This window comes from Cavia porcellus, unplaced genomic scaffold, assembly GCF_034190915.1.
Source record: "Cavia porcellus strain 051 isolate PalLab524CR breed Dunkin Hartley unplaced genomic scaffold, mCavPor4.1 scaffold_14, whole genome shotgun sequence".
NCBI classification, from domain to species: Eukaryota; Metazoa; Chordata; class Mammalia; order Rodentia; family Caviidae; genus Cavia; species Cavia porcellus.
The window spans coordinates 16,667,926-16,694,505 of NW_026947497.1; the positions used below are offsets into that span (position 1 = coordinate 16,667,926).

The 26,580-nt window shown below is 36.5% G+C and overlaps 1 protein-coding gene across 1 annotated transcript; it reads left to right on the forward strand.

Moving 5' to 3' along the window:
* Positions 1 to 7: 7 nt before the first annotated feature.
* On the forward strand, positions 8 to 24,919 carry Mettl14 (methyltransferase 14, N6-adenosine-methyltransferase subunit). Its single transcript, XM_003477123.5, has 11 exons — positions 8 to 198; positions 8,192 to 8,280; positions 9,085 to 9,172; positions 9,957 to 10,037; positions 10,384 to 10,471; positions 12,912 to 13,002; positions 14,818 to 14,959; positions 17,287 to 17,379; positions 20,156 to 20,272; positions 21,375 to 21,585; positions 23,607 to 24,919. The coding sequence occupies exons 1-11, from the start codon at positions 133 to 135 to the stop codon at positions 23,909 to 23,911; spliced, it is 1,371 nt and encodes a 456-aa protein (XP_003477171.1). The 5' UTR covers positions 8 to 132; the 3' UTR covers positions 23,912 to 24,919.
* The last annotated feature ends 1,661 nt before the right edge of the window (positions 24,920 to 26,580 follow it).

Genomic DNA, 26,580 nt, shown 5'->3' on the forward strand with positions numbered 1-26,580 from the left:
CTTGCCGGAAAAACGATGAAGGATTCTGGTCGCCTGAAGCTCCTGGTGAATATTGTATACCATAGAGTTGGAAGGAATATATTTTATTCGCGATTGACAAGATTCGGGGTAGTGAAAAATAGGATTTAAAATATGGATAGTCGTTTACAGGAAATCCGAGAGCGACAGAAGTTACGCCGACAGCTCCTGGCTCAGCAGGTCCGCGGCCCCATGGCCTAAATGGGAGGGATTGCAAGTGCGCGTGCGCGACTATCCCCCACCCCCGCCATCTCTCGTCCGGTGCGCTGCCCACCTAGGGCTGTGGAGTTTTTCCTGGTCTTACAACACTGATGTTTGAGTGTCTTTTTTCCTACTCCAGCGATCCTGCGAAATTCTTAAAACAATTTGGAAGTTACTGTGGATCATTGTGATTCTCCCGCCAAGTGTCTGGCACGGTGCTCACAGTGATGAAAATACACCGTATCTTGGGTCTTTGTAAAGAAATCAACGCAGTTTACACGAGGATAAGTGATTTCTTACCCTTGAATTTGTCTTCACTATTTAAGTGATCTTCTGTTCCTTTCCTTTCCTTTTGGTTAGCTCTAGATTCTTGATATATATTGCAGAATATAGTATTTTGGTAGGGGGAATCCTCTCCAAAGACTGCATTGTAAGTGGCTTGAATGTAAAATGTAGATTCTGGATCTTATGCACAGTATCTTTGACATCTGCAGTTAATATCTCTATTCTTACTCTATAAGTCATAACCTTTGAAACGGGTGGCTTTGTGTTCACGTTGTCTTCATTAAATAATGAAATAGGGTTCAGAGTTTAAATAATTTTTAAATCCTTGGACTGTCGCCAGGAGATTGTATGTGTTTTCCTCTCCAAAGCTTGTCTTCCAGACGTTTGTCCTTCACTAATTCTTTTGGTTGACACTTGCTGATGAGTAGAACACACGTGCAGAAACTACAGATTGTTCGAGTTCTATTTAAAATTAGAAGCAGTTTCCCATTTTGCCATGCAGATCAATAAGTATGGTGGAGAAATGTTTGTAAGTTTAATGAGCCATTTTGCTGTTTTTAAGCATTAAATCTTGGTATTATGAAACTTACTCTCTTTTTTTCCTGTGAAAGGTAGATTTGTGGTGTCCTTTCTTAAGTATGGGAAACGAATCAGATCTGCACCTTGTCTTTTCAGCGTAAAATCTTGTATAAATCAACTCTCTTTCTACGTTATCCTCCAATTAATTTTATACGTTTAGAAATTTTCTGTGGCTCTCTGTTGCCACCACATAAGATCTTTTACTCCTTAATTTTGAGTTGAAAGTTCTATTTCACTCAGAATGCACCATAGAACGTTTATTGAGTGTCTTACATTGAGCAAGTACCAGAGACTCTAGCAGGTGTTGACAAGTGAACTCTGAAATGTAGTGTCTTATCCTCTTAAGAGCTTATAAAGCGTGTAAAATTGATAAGGGCTGCCATTTATCTTAATACTTAATGACTTCTATTTGTGTGTCAAACTCTGGTAAGCATTTACATTATCTTTGATCCTGTGAGTCATCTGTTCTATCCTTTATAGATGAAAAAAGTGAAGGTCAAAAAATTAAGTTAGTGCCGGGCGTGGTGGCTCATGCCTGTAATCCCAGCACTCCGGAGGCTGAGGTGGGAGGATCCTTGAGAGTTTGAGACCAGCCTGGGCTACAAAGTGAGCTCAAGGCCAGCCTGAACTGCATAGAGAGACCCCGTCTCAAAAAAGACAAAAAAAAAAAAAAAATTTAAGTTACATGTTTGATGCTACAAAACTATTAAGTTTGCAAGCTGCAGTTTTCTGGTAGAGCTAGGTGCTTCCTGGCCGCCTATTTGGGGGTTAACTCCAGTAAGAAGGCCTGGTAGAATCAACAACAGACATCTGCTTTACCAACATCTGCTTGTTTTTGTGTATGAACTAGGCAGATCAATTTATTACTTTCTAGAACATAGTTTGTACCATACATTCTTTATGATTTTAAAAATGCCCTCTTTCTGAATTTTGTCTTCTGGCATGGCTCAGAGCTTTATGATGAAATCTGTGCATTTGTTCTTGGCTTAGGTTCTTCCATGGGCTTTGTGTTTGAATGTTGATTGTCCTATAGGATACACAGTTTGCTCATACAGTCTTCGCATTTGATTGCTGTTGGTTTAATCTACCCTAGCATTGCTTCTTGCACCGTTAGATTTTAATAAAGATATGTTGATTAATGAAATATCCAAGGAGTGCACAGTTCAGTATGTCATTTGCTTTTGTCTTCTGCATAAAGATGTTGCCCAGACTGTAGGGTTGGCAGTTAACTGCTACCACCACCAAATCACACAGCTTTTTAACTAGTGTATTTGTTTCAAAAAATCATGTGTGCCTTGGAAAGATAATTAATTGCCATAAACTGTTTAGTACCACCATAACAGAAAATCTATTACTGACTTATCTAGTCATTGTACAATTTATAAAAAGTTTGATTATTTGATTATTATTTGTACATAATTAGCAGGATTTTGATTTAAAGTAATTCTTTTTAAACCAACACATTATATCCTAATTTAGATCCTACTAGAAAATCTCATTTCTTTATTTACATTAAGCATCTACTTTTAGTCAGGCACTATATATTGGCTGTGAACATATACATATCAACAAGCCAGAGAGGGTTCTTCCCTTCAAGGAGTTTACCTTTTATTGGGAATATGTAAACAAGAGTAGATTTTTGCAAATAATTGGAAGTCATGGTGGAGACTATGAAGTGGTACCAATAGAAAATAAAAGTAATCAGGGCTGGGGATTTAGCTCAGTGACATAAGCGCCTGCCTAGCAAGCCCAAGGTCGTGAGTTCAATCCCTGGTACAAAAAAAAAAAAAAAAAAGGAAAGAAAATAAAAGTAATCCATGCGGGTTGTACATGCCTGTAACCTCAGTCACTTGGGAGGCAGAGACAGGTGGATTACAAGTTCCAGACAGTCCTGGGCATCATAGCAAGAATTTGTCTCAAAATACAGGCTGGAGATGTAGCTCAGTACTCCCTGGATTCAGTCTCCATATGGCCAGAAAGAAAATAGTAAACAAATGTAAAGTCATTGAAAGTCATGTTAAGTGTTGTGAAATTGTTAAGGAAATAAGGAGGCAGAAAGAAAAATACAGGGGCCTCCCTATCCTATATAGTATACGAGTCATGAAAGGGAAATAATTTATACGTGTTATGGAAAAAGAGGGGCTATTCATGGGAAAAAAAGGATCCCAATTAAAGGAAGTGGATGTGTTGTCTCCTGCTTGAAGAAAAAAGGAGTCAAGCAGATTTTATGGAACAGTTAAAATTTTAGGAAAGTTCAAATATCAGAAGAGATTTATTGTTGGAGAAACTTAAGGGTAATCCTGAGATGGATAGACTACAAGGTAGTTATGTTACTATCTTCGGCTGATAATTTGCTATTTTGATGTTTCAGTAACACTTTTTCCCTCCTCCTGCTAACAAGATTGTTTGATGCAGATTTCCTCATGCACTTCTTGAGCTTAAAAATATTAAATCATTCTTTGTGGAGTTCTGCACTCTTTTGTGTAATTTGAAAGTTTTCCATGGGTTGGTTTTGATTTTCTTTGGTTAGACTTTATTTACATTTCTTGCATTTTGCAGAATTTCTCCATCAGCCTACCAAAATTGAAATCACTTTTTAAAGGCATTAGTGAAGCTCACAATTTGTCTGTGATCATAGAAACTTGGCCTGAATAAAACTGGATAGGTTTTGTTAAAGTGGGGGTTATCAGTGACAATATGTGAGCAGTATGTTTGCTGCTTTTTTTGGGTCATTGCTATTACTGCTAAATCATGTTTTAAAATTTACTTTAAAAGTAAGAAATTAAGTGTTTTAATTTAAAATATAGCTGAAAGCATAAGATATTTTCTAGATGTCAGAATCATTCTTAAATTTATTAACATTTTTTTCAAGATATTTCTGGTTTGTCTTTAAAAATTTTTTTTATTACTATAGGTTTGTGATATATAACGATCACAGTCAGCTTTGACAATTAGTATGTTTACATGTCACATCTCAATTATTTTTATTTATCCTGCCCTCATTCTTCTTCAGATCCCCTTCCATCTCTACAGAGTCTGCCTTCCTGTTTCTTGACATGTGTTTTCTGTTTTGCTCTTTAAATTATATTTTGGGTTTTTTATATTAGAGAAACCATGTGACATTGAATCTTCTGTGACTTTTTGCATTTAGTGTTATGGTCTGAAAATTCACCAGTTTTCCTGCAAATGATTCAAATTTATCCTTCTTAATGACTAATACTCCAACATATATATGTACCACGTTGTCTTTATGTATTCATCTGTTGCTGGACATAAAGGCCACTTCCATGATATAGCTGTCGTGAGTTGTACTGCTATAAACATTGGTATGTATGTCTTTTGGGAAGATACCCAGGAAAGGTGTAGCTGAGCCAAGTGGAATCTCTATTTTTAGTTTTTTGAGGAATCTCCAGACTGATTTCCATAGTGGTTGTACTAGTTTATATTTCAACCAACACTGTAAAAAGAATCTTTTTCTTTTACCAGCATTTTTTTTTTTTTTAACATAATGGGCTTTCTTACTGGAATAAGGTGGAATCTGGAATCTGTGTTGTTTTGATTGACATTTCGCTAATGGCCAAAGATGCTGAACATATTTTCAGATATTTCTTGCCCATTTTACTTTTGTGAAGTTGTTATTCATTTCAGTTACCCAGCTTTTGATTGGCTCTTTTATTTTGGGGGTCTATTTTTTAAATTATATATTCCAATATTATTTCACTATTTGAAGAATAGCTGGTAAAAAAAAAAAAAACCCAAAACCACCTTTTCCCCTTCTGTAGGTTGTCTCTATACTCTGATAGTTTTCTTTACTGATTCCTGCATTGTATTATATTTCTGCTGCTGATTACGTTCCTCTTTGGTTAACTGCTCATTTTGCTAGGTGTATTCTTCCCTTTAGGATCTTTGGTGATGGTTGGTCTTATTGTCAGTGTCAAGGATTTGTGTGTACTTTCTGCTGTGCCAGTTTGGTGGTCATGAATTTTGAAGTTGCATTTTGTCATGGAACATCTTTATTTCTTCAGTTTTGAAAGATAATTTTGCAGAATATATTAATCTGGACTCAAAGTTGTTCTTTTTTAAGGTTTGAAAAACATTAATCTCTCCTTGTTTTTGAGGTTTATGTTGAGAAATCTGCTCTTGCTATAATAAGCTTGCCTTTATGACACCTTTTAGTATTGTATACTTGAGCTGAACTGGGGTTTTAACTATGGTGTGTTATGGAGTAGTTCTTTTCTGGTCAGGGCTACTTGGTGGTCTTCATGTCTGAAAGTTGAATTCTTTCCCTAGCTGTGGAAAATGCTCTGTTGCAATTTCAGTAATTTTTTTTTTGTACCTGTTATGCTGTCTTCTGATCTTTACTTAACTCATATTACTCTTAGGTTAGGTGTTTGTATTTATTTATTTATTATTTTGGAGTCACTTAGTAGTCGTTGGATTCCTTTCCCATAGTTTTAAAGTATCCTTGAGTACCTGATCTGCTGTAGCAACTTCATTTTGTAGTTTTTACACTCTCCTCACGATGGTCATTTCTGCCATCCCTTCTTTCAATAGCATTTTTTATTTTTTGAATTTCTGTTTGGTAGCTTTACCAAAGTTATCATTCATAGCTCGTATGTCTTGTCCACCCAGCTTTTTGTGTCTTCTTTAAATTTGCTGATCACTTTATCAGTTAAGTGTCATTTACATTGGAACTGTGCCTTTTATCCCTTCAAACAGTTCTGCACTTGGACTAGCTTTGAGGGAGTTAAGAATTTCTGAAGACATTCTGTTATTTTTTTTCTTCCTAATGTGTCTATTGAGGTGTGTGTGTGTGTGTGTGTGTATGTCTGCATGCTGAGAATTGAGGATCTATTAAGAGTAGAAAACCTTTTTTCATTAGTATGGAGATATCTTTAGAGAGTGTATGTTCCTGATGATATGATCTTTGCTTTGGCTATGATTAGGTATTTATGGACCTCTTCAAACTAGCATAATAGGATTAGACCCAGTCACTATGTTCCAAGGAGAAAACCACTGCCAGTTATATCACTATCTACAAAGCCAGCTGTATGTCAGTCATATAGATTGACTTTGTTTTTTTTTTTTTAACGATTTCACTCTTTTTGTGACACCTAAATGCTATGACATAGTACTACTTACTGATACATAGACTGGAATTTATAGGATGAAAGGAAGAAAAAAGGAAGGAAAAAAGAGATAACATCAGATAAAAGAAAGAAGACAGGCATGGTGTGCACGCCTGTATTCCCAGCACCGAGGCAGGAGTATCCTTTGAGTTCGAGGCCAGCCTCAGTTACATAGCAAGACCCTGTCTCAAAACAACAACAAAACAAAACAAAGAAAAAAGTTTGAACTTTTTTTTTTTTTTTTTTTACTACTCTGAGTAAAGGGATGATGGAAAAGAGATTTGAGAGAAGATTTGTGGTGCAGAAGGGATGCAGAGAGGGGGAAGTATACCTGAATAATACCGGAGGCTGCGAGGAGATCGGAACGTGTTAGTAGGTGGATAGCACACATGTGTTTGAATCCTCTATACAGTTTTTGGGGAGGGTTATCGTGACTTGGCCATGAAAGTTATTATTTAGGTTAAAGCACAGGTTAGTTCTTGTTCTCCTTTTCACATATATGGACACCATGATGAAAGGAGAAAAGTGGAAGAAAGGAGAGAAAAGAATAGGAAAAAATAAACTACACAATTGAAAACGCAAAATTAAATTGTCCCATCATCCTGTTTACTTTCTCTTCCACTGCCATTGGTAAAGGGAGCGCTTTATCTTGGAGAGGGTCCAGACAGGCCGCTGGGTCTGGCTGCCTCCTCCACCTCCACACTCCTCCGCAGCGCATCGCTGTCCATAGTGTGCACTGTGTTCTGGCCGTTAGCAGACCAGTGCCCACCCCTGCACCTCACTGACCCGGCATTTCTCTTGAGATTTGTTTTCGGCCTGCCCATGAGAGGCTTGGGGGTCTACATTGACTTCTGTGCCCCTCTCCCGCCACAGGCAGTGCTCTGATCAGAGTTTCAGTTTCATTCTTTGGGGCACAGCACCTTGCATTTGAGAAAAGTGAGGTAAAGGAGCAGTGTAGTTAGGCCAGCACCCGGGCCTTCACTGATTTCCTAAGAGGTTTTTTCCAGTCTCTGTTCTCTCCCCTCTGTGATAATCCCACCCTCTTTGGTAGCTTTTTGTGAGGCTTGGTATAAGTGTCATTTACCAAGCCCTCTGGCTAAACCACTGTGCTCCAGCTTTTTGCCCACGTCTCTTGTACTCCACAGAGCATCGTTTTCCAGCCCATGATGGCTGTTGCCCAGGGTTCACGTTGCTTCTTAGCCTTTGGGTGGGAGTGGAAGGTTCCCTTATGGGCTCCCAGCCGTGTGTGGTGGGCAGTCTGTCTGCAGGCACAGGACTCGCTGGTCTTTGGGGGAGGAGTGGGAGACTGCCTGCTTCGTCACTGCTTAAACTACTTTTCTTCCTGGGTTTGGGGTTTTGCCTGTTGCCACTGCTGCCCACCCTTTCACTGCCCTGAAGTATGGTTTTCGCAGCATCCAGCCCTGTGTCCATAAATCAGAACTGTGCCCTTGTTCCCTACTTTCTCAAGTGCCTGCCAGCGCAGCTCAGCTTGTTCTCTGGAGGATTCCTTGGCTTTCAGTTTCTCTGGTGCCCTCTTCTGCGAATATCTCACTTTGTGGGCATTCCTTCCAGTGGGATGGTGAAGAGGCTAGGAGCCTCTCTCAGGGACCCCAGCTAATGCTGTCTCCTCTTGGTGTTAGATCCTCTCCCAAGATGGACCTAGGGTAAAGGGTTGCTACATTCAGAGTCCGCCCAGCCTCCCTGTCTAATTCCCCATGATACTAGACTTCCTCAGTGGGCTTCTCTTTCAGGACTGCTTTTTGTGTCTGGCTTGGTTTGCTGGTTGCTCTGTTTGTTCCCTGTTTCTGAATTCTCACACCTCCCCAGCGCGTATCTTCCAAGTTCCCCTCATTCACATCTAGTCAGCCTTGATGTGTCCCCCTGCATTTTGTCTGTTTAAATTATTCAATTCTGCAGTAGACACCTAAAAAGACTCTCCAGGGCATTGTGATTGAGTTTTTGAATTTTGCCTCTTCTAGTTGGGAGCTGAAAGTGCTGACAGCATCGGAGCTGTGTTAAATAGCAAAGAGGAGCAGAGAGAAATTGCGGAAACAAGAGAAACCTGTAGGTCAGTTAAATACTTTTTTAATAATATGTTAACATTTTGAAAGGATCATTGTTTTGATAAACATCAGTATGTATGGATGAATGTAGTGTTCTAAAAAGCATCAAAGATTTTATAAAGATTTTTTTTTTTCTGGTCTGGGCTCCATCTCTGGACCATGCTAGATAAGTGCTCTACCACTGAACTACATTCCCATCCCAGAAGAACTCGTTTTTAGTGTTAGTTCATAATTGATGAAATGTTTCTTTTTTGAATGTTAAGTTCCTATTTATAAATAGAAATGGAATATTAGACTAAGAATTTGCTTATGTACCAGAAATAAATTTTAAACTATATATTGCAATTTTATGAATTTATAGTATCAAATTTACCTGAGAAGTGGTATTCAGTTGATAGTACAGAAACCATTTCAGAAATTTTCTGATATTTTAGTTTATCAACTTGGACATCAATGTTGCTTAAGACATATTAAAATAATACACAATGAAAATGTTTCTTTTTATAATATGTCACTTACGGCAGCTTCTTCTTTATCTTTTTGGTACTGGGAATCGAACTGACAGCCTTGAGCTTGCCAGGCAGGCACTGCACTGCTGAACTGTATCCCCAGCCCCTTACTTTCTTATAAAGTGCAGGATTTTCAGTTGTGTTCTATAAAATTTTGGGTACTTTATAAAGTAGGTAAACAGATACTATTTAATCGGGAAAAATTTATCTTGTTCCATGTTTATATCACTTAGTATTATGAGTGCATGCTATACACATATTGTATATATTTGTGTGTGATTCTTCCATTTTACTTCTCAGGGCTTCCTATGATACCTCTGCTCCAAATGCAAAACGGAAGTACTTAGATGAAGGAGAAGTAGATGAAGACAAAGTGGAAGAATATAAGGTAAGTAGAAAATAAGAGTTTATGGTAGAGAAAAAAATAAATTCATTCAACAAATTGACATCCAGAAAAACAAATTTGATTGAAAGCTGAATATGAAGTATGCTAAACATAATTGTCAGTAACATATGCTATCAGTTAATAAACACTGGTGATGAATGAAGAGATAAGTGTATCAACAACTTTGAGTGTTGGATCAGATTTTGAGAGGCTGCGGTAGTTTTTGTGCTGGATTATTCCATGTTAACAGTAGGGTAACTAAACTAAAAAACCAAAACATTTTCAGAACTCATGAGTGCTGTTTCTGAAACAGGCCCAGGAAGACCCTAACTTTTAAGCTTGTAGTTGCAGTGTTTATTTAGAATGAAGATATTATGGACAAAACCTATTTGAGTTTTTTCCAATTGATTATATATATTTACTAGAAACAGAAATGCATAGTTTCAGTAAAGCTCCAGCAAGTTCTGTGATATGTAACATAATCTCATATATGAGAATATCATCTCATGTTAACATTTTGATACATTATAATATGTACATGTATCTTAAATATTTGTGATTACTTAATTTAGCCATATATAGTTGGTGATATTCTTAAAATTTTTGACATATAAAACAGTTTTTTAATAGAAATAAATGGCCCTATTTATGGTCAGATCTTTTATGATTAAAGCTATATTTTAACAGTTATAGTGTATATGAAATACATAATTGTAAACAATCCAGTCAACAAAATATTAGTTACAGGTCATTTCTATTCATGATAGTGAATCCTTCCTTTTTGAAGGATGAACTAGAACTGCAACAGGAAGAAGAAAATCTGCCTTATGAAGAAGAGATTTACAAAGATTCTAGTACTTTTCTTAAGGTAAAGTAAATAATTTTTAAGTCCTAACAGCTCTTCACATTTATGCTCTGTACCCTACTTGTTTTTAGGATTATTTTTAATTATTGAGGGATTACTATTAAAAAATGAGGGTTATTTAGATTATGCATGAAACATTCTCTTGCTATTTGGCTGTATAACATGAGAGAATGATGTAATTTTAGTAGCAGTTCAAGAGTAATGAAGTCATTCTGGTTATGTTTTCTGATTTTATTACTTTTAAGATCTATCCTATTTTACATGTTTCTACAATAAAAAACAAGGTACACTGTTAGTGTATCTACTATCAGCATGCATGTTGTTAAATTTAATTTTGACTTTTCTTTAGGGAACACAGAGTTTAAATCCACATAATGATTACTGCCAACATTTTGTAGACACTGGGCATAGACCTCAGAATTTCATCAGGGATGTAGGTATGTAAGACCTTTATGGACTGTTCTCTGGCTCTTAGTTACATGTGTGTGATACATCCATTTTGTAGATTGTTTCTGATAAAATATTTTTCCAGCTTTTTGTTCTCAGTATTTCAGTACTCTTTCCTTCTTTTTTAGATAATTTATATCCTATTTAAAAAGATATAATTCATTACTTTTTTTTTTGCATTCATAGGGTTGTTGGCAACCATTACTGTAATGTATTTTAGGACATTTTCTTCTTCTTTAGGAAAGCCTTGTATGCTTTAGCAGTTAGTCCTGATTCCCTCAGGCTTAATATTTCTCTATGAATTTCTTGGTCTGGACATTTCATTTGATTGGAATTGTACAATATGTGGTCTTTGTGATTGGCTACTTTCACTTAGCATAATATTTTCAGAGGTCATTAATGTTGTAACATCTATTGATCCCTCTTTTGTTATTGTCCAATAATATTCCATTTTATGTGTAGATTTGTATAACATATTTTGTTTACTTATTCATTTGTGTTTGTTCTTTTGGTATATTATGAACAGTATTGTGATGGATTAGGGGGTCAGTTCGGTGATTGTAGCCAAGACCTTCTCACTGAGCTTCATCCCAGTTCCCCTCCTCTCCCTTTCTTTCAAGACAGTCAGAACTTGCTAAGTCACCCAGTCTAGGCTTGAGCTTGGATCTTTCTCCCTCAGCCTCCTTCAGTACAGGATTGTAGGCACGCACCACCACGCCCTGCTCTGTTACGTATATTCATGTGGAAGGTTTTCTGTGGAGATACGTTTTCATATCTCTTTGCAGCATATCTAGAAGTAGAATTGTTGTATCATGCAGTAATTCTTCTAATTTTTGTTGTGTTCCTTAATTTTTTCTATGTTGCTTTCTTTTTCCATGTCGTAACTGTATGCTTAATGTTTTGAGGAACTATCTAAATATTTTCAAAGCAGCCCTGCCATTTTACATTCCTACCAGCAGTGTGTGATAATTCTAATTTCTTCATATCCTGGATATTGTTATTGTCTGTCTTTTTAATCAGAGTCATTAATGGATGTAGGTGGTATCCCATCATGGCATTGATTTGCATTTTCTTAGTAATTAATGATATATTTAACACTTTTTTACAGGTATATTATTTAAATATGTTCTTTGGAGAAATGTCCAAACATTTTGCTTATTTTATAAATTTTCTTTGCTTTTTTATTTTTGAATTAAAAGAGTTCTTTATGTTTTCTCTGTGGTATATATAGTGCTCTTTTTTAATGTACTTTTAGTACAAGTCTCTATCAGATGGATAATTTGCAAATATTTTCTCCCATTCTATTTGTTTCTTACTTTGTTCAAAGTATCTTTTACAACCCCAAATCTTAATATTTTATTGTAATCCAACTCATTTTTTTCATTTGTCACTTTTAAGCAACATTAATCCCGAAGTGAAAACTAATGTTTTTATGAGCAAAAGTTAGATATATCCTAAAAAGTTGTGAGAAATTATATACTCATACTTGGATATCAACCATTCTGCTCTTAAGTTCCTTACCTAAAACAGAGAAAATATATATAAAAAGCTAATAGAGGTTGAGAAAAAGTTGTATGAATGTAATTTTAGTCACATGGAAGTTTAAGAATTAAGGAATAAAACACTTCAGGTGGTGGTAAAAATGAACCAGTAAACACTGTTGAAGAGAACATGATAAAGAATTGAGGAAGAAGAAAACTTAGAAAGGATACCCTGTTGTCCAAGATCTTTATGTCAGAGGGACAAGGAACAAAGCTGATACAGATTTCTACATTTTAAACAAAGTAGTACAATCCCATTCATTAGATGATAAAGGAACATAGAGTTCAGAGTTTTTCAGGTTGTACCTTCTGTTTTGTAGATGAATGCTATGTGTTGAAACTCAATAGTACAAAGTTGTTTTATTTGAAATAAGATCTTTGCTACTGATTGAGAAAGACTTAACAAAAATTTTCACATTCTTGTTACTAAAAACTTTGAGCAAGTATGTGGCACATACTTGTAACCCCAGCACTCCAGGAAGCTGAGGCAGGAGGATTGCAAGTTTGAGTCCAGTCTGGATAGCTCAGCAATTTGATGAGATCCTGCCTCAAAAAGTATTGTAAAGTTGGGGGCAAGGCAAGTTCAGTGCAAAGGCCCTGAGGTTCAGTCTCTGGTACTTGGGGGAAAGGGGAACCACTCCCTTAACCAAGACTTTTAGTTTTAAATTAAGAAGTTTAAGTGTTTTGTATTGCTCTGAATATACTTCAGTCACGATGGGAAGAGGATAAAGAAGAAAATATGGTGGAATGGAAGTAGTCTTTTTTTTTTTTAAAGATGTAAAAGTAAAATGCGTGCAGTTATTTTCTTGGGAGAATTCATAACTTTTCAATTCATTAATAGTAACTGTTATTGAATTGAAATTTAGAATTTACTGTTTTTTTCCTTCAGGTTTGGCTGACAGATTTGAAGAGTATCCAAAACTGAGGGAACTCATTAGGCTAAAGGATGAGTTAATTGCTAAATCTAACACTCCTCCTATGTAAGTATATTTAAAAATTATTTTTGTTCCTGTATTGGGTTTAACATATCAGCGTGTTTTTTTTCTATAACTTTTAAAAAAAATCAACATCCCTAAGATTAAACTAGTCTAAACTGGTCCATTCCTTCATTTCTTCTTTATAGTAAAATATATTAGTTTGAAACTGGTGCTGAGTAATGTGTGTTCCCATTTATTTATTTACTTTTTTAGTTTTCCAGAGAATCTGCTTGAACTACCTCTAAATATCTTTATTTCTTAGCAAATTACTCATGTTTCTTGTATTATCGATTATGTCATTGAATGACTTTTTCACAGAATAACTTGGGATTGGTGACTCATTTTAATTTTTGTTCAACAGAATAATTTTTTTTTTTAGAAATATGTGTGTAAGGGCCTTGAAATTGGAGAATGTTTTACATGTAGCTGACTTCAGATGTTTTGTACCTTTAATGATTTTTTTTTTCCATCTTTTGTCTTTTTGAGACAGGGCATTACTAACTCAGGCTAGTTTTGAATTTGCAAGGATTGTCCTGCTTCAGCCTCTGGAGTGCTGGGATTACAGGTGTGCGCCACCACATCTGGCTTAATTTTCTTTTTTTGGTACTGGGAATTGAACTCAGGACCTTGCACTTGCCAAGCAGGCACTTGTGCTACTGAGCTATATCCTCAACCATAATGGTTTAATAAAATATATCAGTTATTAGAATAACCACAAATAAATGTCGTCATATGAAGAAATCTGAGTATACTTGAATATTCTTCCTACTTAAAAATACCCCTCGCCAATGTCCGGGGATTTAGTTCAGCAGCATTAAGCACCTGCCAGGCAACCTTGAGGTTATGAGTTCGATCCCCAGTACCAAGAAAAAAGTAAAATTACTCTAAGAATATTCCTAGCAAGCATGCTGGCATGTGTCTGTAATCCCAGTGCTTCAGGGCACGTGAGTTAAGAGGATCACAAGTTCAAGTGCTGCTGGGGCAGCTTAGCGAGACCCTGTCTCAAAAAAACAGAAAGGGGCTTGTCATGGTTTATGTCTGTGTCTCTCAGGCCTCAGGAGTTTAAATTGTGCATTTGTTATTTGTTTATTGTATAGTGCTTGGGTTGATGGTGTTAGTGCTACACCCACTTAGGAGTGGAGCTAGGACGTGATGTAATGGCAGGAAGAAGGGGTGTCTTGCTCTTTGCTGGTTTTTGCTTGCTGCTGGCAGCAGCCATGAAGTGCTGCCCAGCCATGCCCGCCTGCCTGGGAGCCAACTGAGTGTAGACTAAAACCTCCAAAAAACTAAAAAATAAACCTTTTCTTTCCCAACTTTAGGCTTCAGGTACTTTGTCTCAGCAACGAGTAAAAAATAAGTAAGACAGGGCTGTGCATGGTGGTGCACTCATGTAATCCCAGCACTCGGGAGGCTGAGGCAAGAGGGTTGCTGCAAGTTTGAGACCAACATAGGCTACAACATAAGCTCAAGGCTAGCATGACTGCATAGTGAGACCCTGTCTCAAAAAGACCAGGAAAAAAAAAAAAAAAGGAAGGGGAAATGGGAGGGGAAGAAAGAGAAAAGAGAGAAAAAGATATTTGATTATATTTAAATTTTTTTAGTTAAAAATACTTTTATATTATGTAAAATACTTTCAGTAAAGTATATATTAGTGTGAAAATACTGTTATGTTTTTACTTATTGGCAAACTAATAAAAAGGCATATCATAATCTCATGGTTAACTTTGTAAATAGTAATATTTAAGATACTTATTTGTCACTTGCAGATTATTTGAAGATCTTTATTTTTATTTATTTATTTTTGTTTTAATCAAATAGGTACTTACAAGCAGATATAGAAGCCTTTGACATCAGAGAACTAACACCCAAATTTGATGTGATTCTTTTGGAACCTCCATTAGAAGAGTATTACAGAGAGACTGGCATCACTGCTAATGAAAAATGCTGGACTTGGGATGACGTATGATGACATTTTCTACATTGTTAATATTAACTTTTCAAATGAATATGCTCATTTAATCAAAAACCGAAACTATAAATGTCATATCTACTTTTGTAGGGATTATAACTAGGTTTATAGGATATATTGTAGGTGAAGGTCTGAGGTACATTGGCCAGGAGTACATTCATTGAATCAAATGAATCAAATCTTCTAGTACATTCATTTGATTCATTTGATTTGAGTCTAGGATGTAGACTATTGAGCCCTTTGTTCGTCCTTGTTGTGGTCCAGGAAGTTTATATTTGTAATCCCGTGGCAACGTTATTGGGATCCTGGCTAATTAATTGTTTACCACCTCCAGTGCAACCCATGGCAAGAATAAAGACATTAAAACATATTTACAGTTAAGGGCAGCTGAGGGGGTCCTGAGTCTGGTCCAGAACAGTGTTCATGGAACAAAGGCCTCGGCCCAGGGCCTAACTGGATATTATTGATTCATGAAGAAGAGAGTGGCTAAAGGATGAGTGACTGTAAGAATGGCGGGAATTAGGTGAGCTGGACTTAGCTAGGAGGCCAGAAAGCACCTCTGCACTATGCAGAGAGAAGGGCATGTAGAAAGACCAATCTGCGTAACACAGTTGAGGTAGCAGCTGATGTGTAGGGGTCTGGTGCTCAGTTCTGATGTGTAGACTTTTTCTGCCCTGGGAAGCCATAGCCTCTTACCTTGAGGCTTGAACCCAGGTGACGGTCTCGGAGCACTGACTGTCATCCTCCTGTGCTCAACCATTTAGAGGGAGACACTGACGTGAGAAACAGTTGACGGTCAGCTGGCTTCAAAGATTATACATCAGTACCTCAGCTGGTCCTGTGTACATTGCTTAGAGCCAATTGAAAGGAAAAGGAAACAGCTTACCCAGTCTGTACATACCATTACATGGAGATAAGGCTAGGTTTTGCTAAAGTGGAAAGAACTGCTTTATATTCATGGAGAGCCGTCCTGGTGGTCTTCTCAGTAGAGGACTCAGTCTTGGTCGTGGAGACGTTGGCTGTAAGCTCCAAAAGTCTGAAAGCAGACAGAATGATAATTCAGTTTGCAGCTGATCAGTTTCAGTAAATATCAGGAAGGGAGAAAGAGAATGAATATGATTGTATCAAATTCGTACTCTCTAAGGACCTTATAGTATGATATTATATGGGTGAAAAAGGAAACATAAGCATTATAATTTCAGTATAATTATTGTGATACTTATTTTCCTAAAGTAAGCTGGTAAGTTCAATTAGTTAAATAAAAAATCTTTTTATAAGCAGTAACAAAAATAACATACTTATTGAACACCATTCTCTGTTCGGCAATGTACTAGAGATTCAGTATTGAGTAAGAGTCAGTACTTACCTTAAGGAGCACAGGGTTCGGTGGGGTAGACATTGACTGAACTTAAGAACTTTGTTGAGTCATTAGTGTATGACTGCATAAAACGATTTGAGAACAACAGACCGAGCATGGGAAGATGGCACTTAGGAGCCTAGAGATCGTGACACCTGAACAGTATACACAGGTGATGAGCTGGAATTGTCCAGAAGAGTGATGTGGGACAGGGATTCAGGCATAGGACAGCAGGACCTGATGGGATGGAGGCATGATTTGGCTTGTGGGGGTAGAGCTTTCAGTTGGTTGTCACTGTTCAAATGCTGACTGGATTGGCTTGAGATAATGTTTTAAGAGCTTGGATTTTTACTGTGAAAACGTGAAACCTTTCAAGGTTTTAAATAGATCAGTAAGAACTTCAGATCGGTGTATGTAGGCTGGACAAAAGAAAGGAAGTCTGGGGAAAGGAGGATGTTTAGAAGACTCTTGCCACTGCTTATCTGCTGGAGACAAATCATGCAGATAACCGGGCTCAAGGATCCTCTCAGTTCAGCCTCCCGAGTATGTAGCCGGAGTTGTAGGTGTGCACTGCTGTGCGTGGTTTATACTGTATTTTAATTTTGCCATTAATTTTGGGCTCATTTACCCTCTTTCCAGTTCATTTTCTTTTTCTGTGAATAATACTATGTTGCTCTAGAAAGTTCTTGAAACTCTTGTCTTACTAAATTCCATTATTCTGTAAATGCAGTTCCCTAGAAGCTCTTTCCTTATAAAAAGTATTTATCTGTATGTGTCCATATATACACACTTTGTAAAAATAAAACAGCAAATATATTCGGTGATTTTTAAGGATAAAATTTATTTTCGACTATAAGTCCTTGCAAGCAACAATTCTGATAAATCTCAGTGGTAGTTCTTTTTGCTAGAGGAAGAATGGGAAATAAATAGTTTTGTTCAACATTGTTTTGTTTTCTTACAGATCATGAAGTTAGAAATTGATGAGATTGCAGCACCCCGATCATTTATATTTCTCTGGTGTGGTTCTGGGGAAGGATTGGACCTTGGAAGAGTGGTAAGATATTTTATAAAGTATGTTCTGAAAATCATAAGATAAAAAATAACATTACATAAGACGCTTCAAGATTAATGTTATTTTATACCTTATTTCTTGAATAGTTTTAAAATACAGAGAAGAAAAATAGGAAAAGAACGTAAGATAGTACCCCCAAGTCAGTAGTAGGAATAAATATAGGTTAAGATAACAGTTTTAGACATTTGAAACTCCAAAGTACAGCATGAAAATGAGCTGCTTAGTCAGACGTGACTAGTTTTTATGAGGAGCTAATAAGTGTTATTCTGAATAGCATTGACTCTTGAATTTTAGATGGAAAAGTAACAGCATCTGGAACACATAGTTTAGGTAAGTGAAAGCGAAAAGTTAACAGCTCAATTTATTTTTAGTATTTTATATTGAGATATGTTTCAGAGCATTTCTTTTTTTCTTTCTCTTTTTTTTGTTTTTGCTTGGAGTATTTTGCCACATAGAAACAAGATAGCAAAGTATTTTCACTGAGAGTAATGGGCTGGGTGTATGTGTTGGGCGGGGTCTTAGTTTTGATCTCAATTCAGCTGTTACCCAACAGTAAGACTTGAGGCCAAGAAGTTGCTTACTCTGTGTGTCTTGGTTACATCATATGTTGGATGAAAATTTCCATTTTTAGGACATAGTATTTATTTTATAGCAGAAAATCTCATTTAATTATAACTAATCTGGGGAGAGTCCATTTGACAGCAAGGAGTCTTTAAGGAGGATTATATGAGATAATGGAAAATGAGATAAATTTGTTAATAAATATTAGTTTTATAATTACTTATATTCTTTATATAGTGAGTTTTGAAACTATTTTTAACATCATCGCTTGTGTCATTTGTTAATCCCAAGGTAAGACTAACCATATTCCAATTAAGTATTGCTTCTTTTTGTTATTGTTGTTACAAAAATATATTGATGGTTGTTCCTCCAAAATACTATGGACAAGAAAGAAATATACTGTATGTCTTTATAAGTTGATTGATGTTTATCCTTTTAACTGTAATGTAAGTGCTTTGGTCTTGCCTTTTAACCTCTCAAGTTAAGTTGAAAGGGATTCAGAGGATTTATCTTTCATTTATGCAGTCATTTATTGTACTGGTGAAGCAGAGTTTGGCCAAGAGATTACAAAAATAATGCAGCTTGAGAAATACTCATGAGTTTCTAGCGACTAGTAAATTAGAACATAGGTGCTAGAGCATTGGTACGTTAATGAACACCCAGAGCAAAACAAATACTTGGCAGCAGGAACATATAATAGTGTGCCCCCTCACCCCCCAGTTCCATTTTCTGCAGCTTTAGTTACCCACCATCAACTGTGGTCCAAAATACTAAATGGAAAATTCCAGAATAATTCATGTTCTTAATTGCACATCATTCTGAGAAGCATGATGAAATCTTTGCTCAGCATATGTTGTCGTTGCCGCTTACATTATTATTTACTGAATAGCAATTTAGGTTTGTGTGTACACATGGAAAAAAAGAAAAAAATAGCATCCCCATAATTTGTATTACAGTATATTGTTGTGATTGTATTTTATTTTGGCAATCATTTACTGTGTCTGATTTATAATTTAAGCTTTATCATCGGTATACCTATATAGGAAAAAAGTTATATGCATCATTCAGTACTATTTGTGCTCTCAGGCATCCATCAGAAGGAGGTTTGGAATGTATCTTTTGTAGGTGAGGGAATGCTGCTGTGATAATCTTGATCTTTTGAGATTAAAACTTTAGTTTTCATTTTCAGGTGTGTTCTCACCTTACACAGCAAGAATCTATCTGGAAAATGTTTTATATTTCACTATATTTTTATGTGTAATTGATCATAATGCTAACAGTATTTTATACAATTTACTCATTTACTTTTCAGTTGACTTAGGGCAAGCACTATATCTTACCCATGTTTTTATTCTCCGCACCAACATGTAGTAGGCCCTCAAATTGCCACCCTGTCAGTCTAGCTAGTATTTGTTAAATAATCATTATATAATAGATTCTAGGATATTAGAATACATATTTCTAGTTTCAAGATTTTATAAAGATAAAAATGCAATTTTATCCATAAAGAGATATATCATGATTTCAGTCTGAAGTTTTGTAGTTGTTGGGAATAAATACAGAAATAAAGTTTTATTGGACTCTCATCTGAAGGGAATTATATATTAGAAAGGCTTTAACAGTTTTTAAATTTGTCAGAGAACAGAAATCAGGCGGGAATCAAATTGCCTTTTGGGTTATCTTGAGATTATATAGGATCTGAGTATTGTAATTTAAAACCCGTGTATGCTGATGACAGTAGACGGTAGAACAGGTTGAGTTACGCTATCCGAAATGCTTCAGACTAGAAGTGTTTCAGATTTTGGAGTTTTTTGGATTTTGAAATAGTTGCATGGACTTTATAGGCTAATAATTTTCGGTCTAAAAATTCAAAATCTGAAAGCCTCTATCATCTGCAATTTTTTGAACATTTTATTGAAACTCAAAAAATTTTAGATTTTGAAGCACTTTGTATTAAAGACCTTGTATATGATGTAATTCAGTGTTTTATCTTCGGTATGTTTATGTTAATATGTAGAACATATTCGGTATGGTTGTATATTTAAAGACTGATATTTCTTTTCTTCTGTTTCTGCACTAGAAGAAAATTACCTTAAGACTCTGGAATTTATTGTCCTAGAAAGTTTTTTAAATGTTGGTTGGTTATTTTAATTGTTGTTTTTTTCTTTAAGATGTCTATTGTTTCTTTTATTTCTAGTGTTTACGAAAATGGGGTTACAGAAGATGTGAAGATATTTGTTGGATTAAAACCAATAAAAACAATCCTGGGAAAACCAAGACTTTAGATCCAAAGGCTGTTTTCCAGAGAACAAAGGTATTGCCCTTGTTATTTGTTTTCTTTCTTCTCATTTTTTTCTCTCAAAACTTTCCAAATCACTATATGTGGCTGAATTTTGGTGGGAAGGTCCTTTTTAAGACTTAACTAAAGAACATTACAGGAATATAGCTAAGTTAATTTTAAAATTTTTTGCTCACCATTTGGATCAGCTCCCACTGTGCCAGGGAGGGGAGCATTTCTCTCTATTCCAAGCTGCCACATGTCTAGGTTGAGTCTGGGTTTGTCATACTCCCTTCCAGAACATTTCTCTAGGCTAAGAAAGAAGAAATGATGGGACTCATAGCTGGCCAGCTCAGAGATATGTCTCTTCTTTCCTTTTTTCTACATAGGAACTTCTGAGAACTTGGACTGTTTTACCAGTGTTAGGCATCAGGGGTTTTTGTTCTTTGCTCCTTAGAGAGCTGCTGAGGGGAGGGTTTTTCTTACTAAGTGTTTCTTGGGCAGGAATCATGACCATGTAAGATGGATGAACAAACTAGCTTCTGGGGCTGAAGTGGGTTTGCTGGGTAGCACACCCAGAGAGGGCTGGAGGCTCCTTGCCCCGCACCATACCATATGCATCTTTCCTATTCAGCTGTTCCTGGGTAATATCTTTTTATAATATTAGCCTGAATTCCATGAGCCACTGTTTAATGATCAACCCAGGAAGAACTCATTTGAACCTCTGAGTTAGTGTATAGCCTGTTGGTCAGAAGCACATTGAAAACTTGGGCCTGAGTAATATTTGATGTTAGGGGCCACTTTGATGGGACAGCCTTTAGCCTGGGGAGGCAGTGAGGAGGGTTTTGTGCCCATGAAGTAGGCAGTGTCTGCAGAGAACTGGAGAACACGTCTGTGCAGGAGAGGAGGATTCTGGAAGCACTGGACACTCTGGGGAGAGTCCAGAAGGAAACAAAGTTGTTTCCTGTCCACGTGCACTTTTCCCACATCCTGAGATCCAAGCTTTCCTTGCATGTTTTTGCCCATAGATTCAGAAAGATGAAAGACTGTCGTGGAATTGAGGACATCAGACATGTAAAACGTTAGAAAATACGACTACTGATGAGAAGAGACTAACGTGTCTTCTCTTACTCTTCAGGAACATTGCCTTATGGGGATCAAAGGAACTGTGAAGCGCAGCACTGACGGGGACTTTATTCATGCTAATGTAGACATTGACTTAATTATCACAGAAGAACCTGAAATTGGAAATATAGAAAAACCTGTAGAAATTTTTCATATAATTGAGCATTTTTGTCTTGGAAGAAGACGTCTTCATCTGTTTGGAAGAGATAGTACAATTCGACCAGGTAGGACCTCAATTTAAAACAAAAAAAAGTTTAAAAGTCAGCTTCAAACCAGAGGTGGTGGCAGCACTCAGGAGGCTGAGGGAGGATGATCAGCGTGAGTTTGAGGGCAGCCTAGGCTACATAAGCAAGTTCAGGGCCAGCCTGAACTACACAGAGATACCATGTCACACAAAAAAGAAAAAAAAACAAAAAGTCAACTTCATGATTGTGATTTGGATGTGAAGAATACGACATAGTTGTAAAAGAAAACTCTTACATGTAAATAAAATTCTTATATACTTGATTTCTCTTGTTGCTGTAAATTATGTATGAGCAGTTTACAACAAAATCCAGGGAAAGATACAGAGGTTTCCTTTACTCCCTGCCCCTATACATGCATCACGTCCCCATTGTCATTACCCGCCTATTGCTGTGCTTGTTACTGTTGGTGAACCTGTATGGAAACACCATAATTACCCTGTCTGTGTTTACATCGTATCATCTTAGTGTTACATGTAGTGTGTGATAAGAGGCATGTATCACCATTATAATATCATACTGAATAGTTTTACACCCCTGCAAATCCTCTGGGATTGACTAATTCATTCATGTTTTTTTTCTGAGACGGTTTAGCTATGTAGTTCAGGCTGGCCTTAAACTCACAGTGATCCTCTTGCTTCATCCTGAGTGCTGGGATTGCAGTTGTGCACCACCACCCCCGGCTCTATTTATTCTTTAAATATGTTTTTATTTTAATTGACACAGTAATTATGTTCCTTTATATAGTACAATGTGATATTTTAGTACATATATATAGTATATAATGACCAGAGCAGGGTAACTGGTGCATCACCTCATTTTCTTTCTTTGTATTGGGAACATTCACAGTGCTCAGTACTGCTGTTCTGTCATCTTCGGGTAATTACTGCCAGCCACAGTTATCCTGTGTGGTGTAAAGCACAGTAGAAGATTAGAAGTTACTTTCCTATTTCCCTGAGCTCCTGTACCTGTCAGCCATCCGTTCTCCATCTGTCTCCCTGGACCCTGTACAGGACTCACCACTGTTCTGTTCTCTACTTCTTTTAGATCACCTTTTATAATGTCCACCAGTTCTGTTCCATATTGCTACAAATGACAGAGGTTTATTCTTTTTCATGGCTGAATAATAATTATGTATGTGTACTGCAGTTCTTTATCCATCCATCATAGACTCTTAGATGGAGTCTGTCTTGCCTGCTGTGAACAGTACTGTAGTAAATGTGCAAAGGCAAGTGTGTTTCACTTACTGACTTCATTTCCTTTGGATATATGCTGCTTAGTGGGATGGTTGGATCACATGGGTTGGTTTTGAGGGACCTCCATGTAATTGTACATAATAGCTATATTTACTAATATTCCCACCAACAGTGACAGTTCTCTTTCCACATCCTCATGGAGCTTTTTTTTGATAATAACTATTCTTAACTGGTAAGACGGTATCTCACTGTGATTTTTATTTGCATTTCCCTGATGATTAGTGATGTCAAACATTTTTCATGTGCTTGCCTACTTATATACCCTCTTCGGTGAAATGTCTTTTCAAGTCATTCACCCATGGAAAGGTAGGAATGGATAGGAACAACATGATGGTGCCTGAAGTTTTAGGGTCTGTCAACTGAGAATATTTTTGTTTGGGAAGAATAAAGCGATAATTGGTTTCAGGTTTGATTTCAGACCATTACATAGGATAGTTATATATATATAATTTTTTAAATTGTCACCAGCCCAAATTCTGTATAATATATACTATTTTTTCCAAGTACTGTTACCACAGAATATAAAACATAAATGGGGAAGAATGAGAACATAGAATAAAAGTTATAATCTAGTAGAAACAAGATATATAAAATGTAATCTTTAAAATATGACCATCATTAAGTGCTGTGCATGCTGTGTGCTGGGAATATCTTTAAAGATGCATTAGACATTTGAATTGATCCCTAGGTCAGTGAGAAAGAATACAAATTTTTTTTTAAATTTTTTATTTTTTTTTTTAATTTTAGGCTGGCTTACAGTGGGACCAACACTAACAAACAGCAACTACAATGCAGAAACATACGCATCCTATTTCAGTGCCCCAAATTCCTACCTGACAGGATGTACAGAGGAAATCGAGAGACTTCGACCAAAGTCTCCTCCACCCAAATCAAAATCTGATCGCGGTGGTGGAGCTCCCAGAGGTGGAGGGAGAGGGGGAACATCTGCTGGCCGTGGTCGAGAAAGAAATCGATCCAACTTCCGAGGAGAAAGAGGTGGCTTTAGAGGGGGCCGTGGAGGGGCACACAGAGGCGGCTTTCCACCTCGGTAACTTCTAGGTTCTGATCCTCTTAATGTGCCTCTGGCCTTTTTTATCTTTTATCGTGGGAGTTTTAGGACTTCATTCTAGCGTGCGAACTTTGCTATAGTTCTGTAAGCTACCAGCTTTGCCCCTTCTCTTGCAGTTGTTTTGTTACAGTGTCTGGTTTGTTATAGGATAAATGATCTTGCCATTTGTCATGTGCATCTACCTGACCAGAATGAAATAACACAAGTTAGCTTCCCCTTCAGGGACCGAATTTATTCTAATTCTTCCTAATTACAAAGGCTTTTGCTCCAGGAATAGCTGGAGAATCAGATGACTCAGCCTGTGTATCACACCAGTGCTGACTGAAGTTGATCCTGCCACTGCTGCCACAGTTGGGGGAGCTGGGAGCCTTGATAGAAGGGTGCTGGCCAGATGGTCAGCTTCTATCAGTTTTTACAGTTGCTTGTTGAAATGATAAAGACAATTAGACTTCATTTTTTTAATTTTAAAAATAAATCATAATTTTGTGTAGCTAAGATGACTATTAATCATGCCTCTAAAGAAGCAAATGAGGACAGATATCCTTGTATTAGGACTCCTGTGGATTCGAACTTGGGTGACCTTTAGAGAAGTCTCATTTTCCAATAAAGTAAAAGTAATGGAAAGATACACACACCTGGTCTCTATCAGGTCTGCTGTAAACAGTTTGGGGAATAAATACTTGGTAATGAGGAATGATATAACCTTTACCCTTGATATTGAACAAAATTTCATATAAAAGCAATTATAGAAAATCTTGAACTGTAGAATATAATTTGGAAATGGAACTGGAGTTCCTTTTTATTAAAACCATCTTGGGTGATATTTGGGAAGGGGCTGGTTGTACAGACCAGTTAGTTATGTATGACTACATGCTGTTATTTCTCTTCCTATATTGTAACTTATGTTTAAATGAATTTGATGAAATCATACCATTCTTGATAAAAGCTTTATTTTGTTACAGTTTTTCTAATGAAACTTTAACTTTTGAAATCTGAGTCTTGTTTTCTTTAACTGGAATTTGTATATGAAGTGGGCTGGGAATTTGTTTTATACCAGAGTAATTGTCTTTTTTAGACACATTTTATTTGCATACTAAGCATGGGAGTATTTACTAGCTCTATTTGTGTATCTGTGCTGTTTTTCTACTTTGATTGGTTTTCTCAACTTTAAGTCATGAGAGAGTATGTCAGTAGCCAGACTTTGGCCTCTGACTAATGGAGCCTGTAGATAAAGGGTGAAACTTTGAAAGTGGCTTCCCTGGGTAAGCTGAACATCACTTGTGAGCCCCCAACTAATTGTGAGTACAGAGGCAAGAGAGACTAAGATGTTCATGTGAAATCTTCCTAAGTTTTAAGAGATCGATAATTAGTTTGCAGCCTTTGCTTACATTTTCCTTTCAAGAACTGAAGTTTTTTTAAAGTTAGACTACCTAAACATTGCATGCATATTTTAAGTTCTGTCCTCTTAAGTACTGTGTGACCAGATTTACTAAAGGAGAGGAAAAAAAGTTACTCTTTTGGAACAGAGAAGCATCACATTTTGAAACCATACTATGTAGTTGGCTTACTTTGGAACAAACGTCAGACATGGACGATTAATATTGTAAAGTGGCCTATGCTGGTGTGACTGCAAGCCACCCATCTGCTCAGCGTGAGAAAGTGTAGACATTTAGGCCAAACTGTCATAAAATACACCTTGTAGAGAATCCTGTACTTGTACAACTAATGTAATTTATATTTTTCATATCATAAGAGAATGGCCTCATCATTATGTTGCCTTTATATATATATTTACCTTTTTAAAAGCAAAGGATAAAAAGTCAAAGTAATTTTTTGAGATATATCCAATTTAGAAGCTTGTAGTGGTGGTTAAGTAATCCAGGTAATTATGTAAATGTCATGGTTTGGTTATGCATTTCAAGACAACTTCTGGGTTATCTTTAATAGTAAAAAAGATTTCCACTTAAAAATATTGCCCATAATTTAGGTGAGTTACATAGATAGTCTCTGGCCTTGTCTAAGAAGCAAGGCTTATAACATGGTAAGTACAAGGTCAGTTTTACATTTGTTTCCACCAAGCATGGTGTGAGAGTAGAGAACTTGGATGTAAGTTTGGACAAAGATAGTAAAGCTTTCCTGTGCACGTGCAGTAAGGCTGATTTTCAAAACATGACTTTATTATTAGAACATGGCTCTCTTGTGCATACTAATTTACTGTTGGACTTCATATGCTACTTAAATCTTGACTAATTCATAAATGTAATAATCTTTATCTGTGTAGGCATATTAGGTCCTGAAGGATTGGTCAGGTAACATTAATCTAAACCCTATGGGATAGCACAAAACTGTTCTTCAGATATGGGTGATACATATATAAGGTTTTTATGGACCCGGAGAATGGCTCATCTTGAAAAACATTGGGCTTGCTGTATAAAAGGTCTTTAAAATTACAAATTTTCATTACAGGAGTTTTATTTTTTATAACTAGTGACAATTTTAAAATGTATTACCATGTAAAAAGCATAGCCTTAGAATTCCTAATGCAGTTCATGCATTCTTGAAACTGTCTCTGCAGTCACTGTTGTAGTTTCCTCACCTACGCACTAGTAATACTGCCTTTCCAAACTGACTTTGTTCGTGTGGTTAAAACTG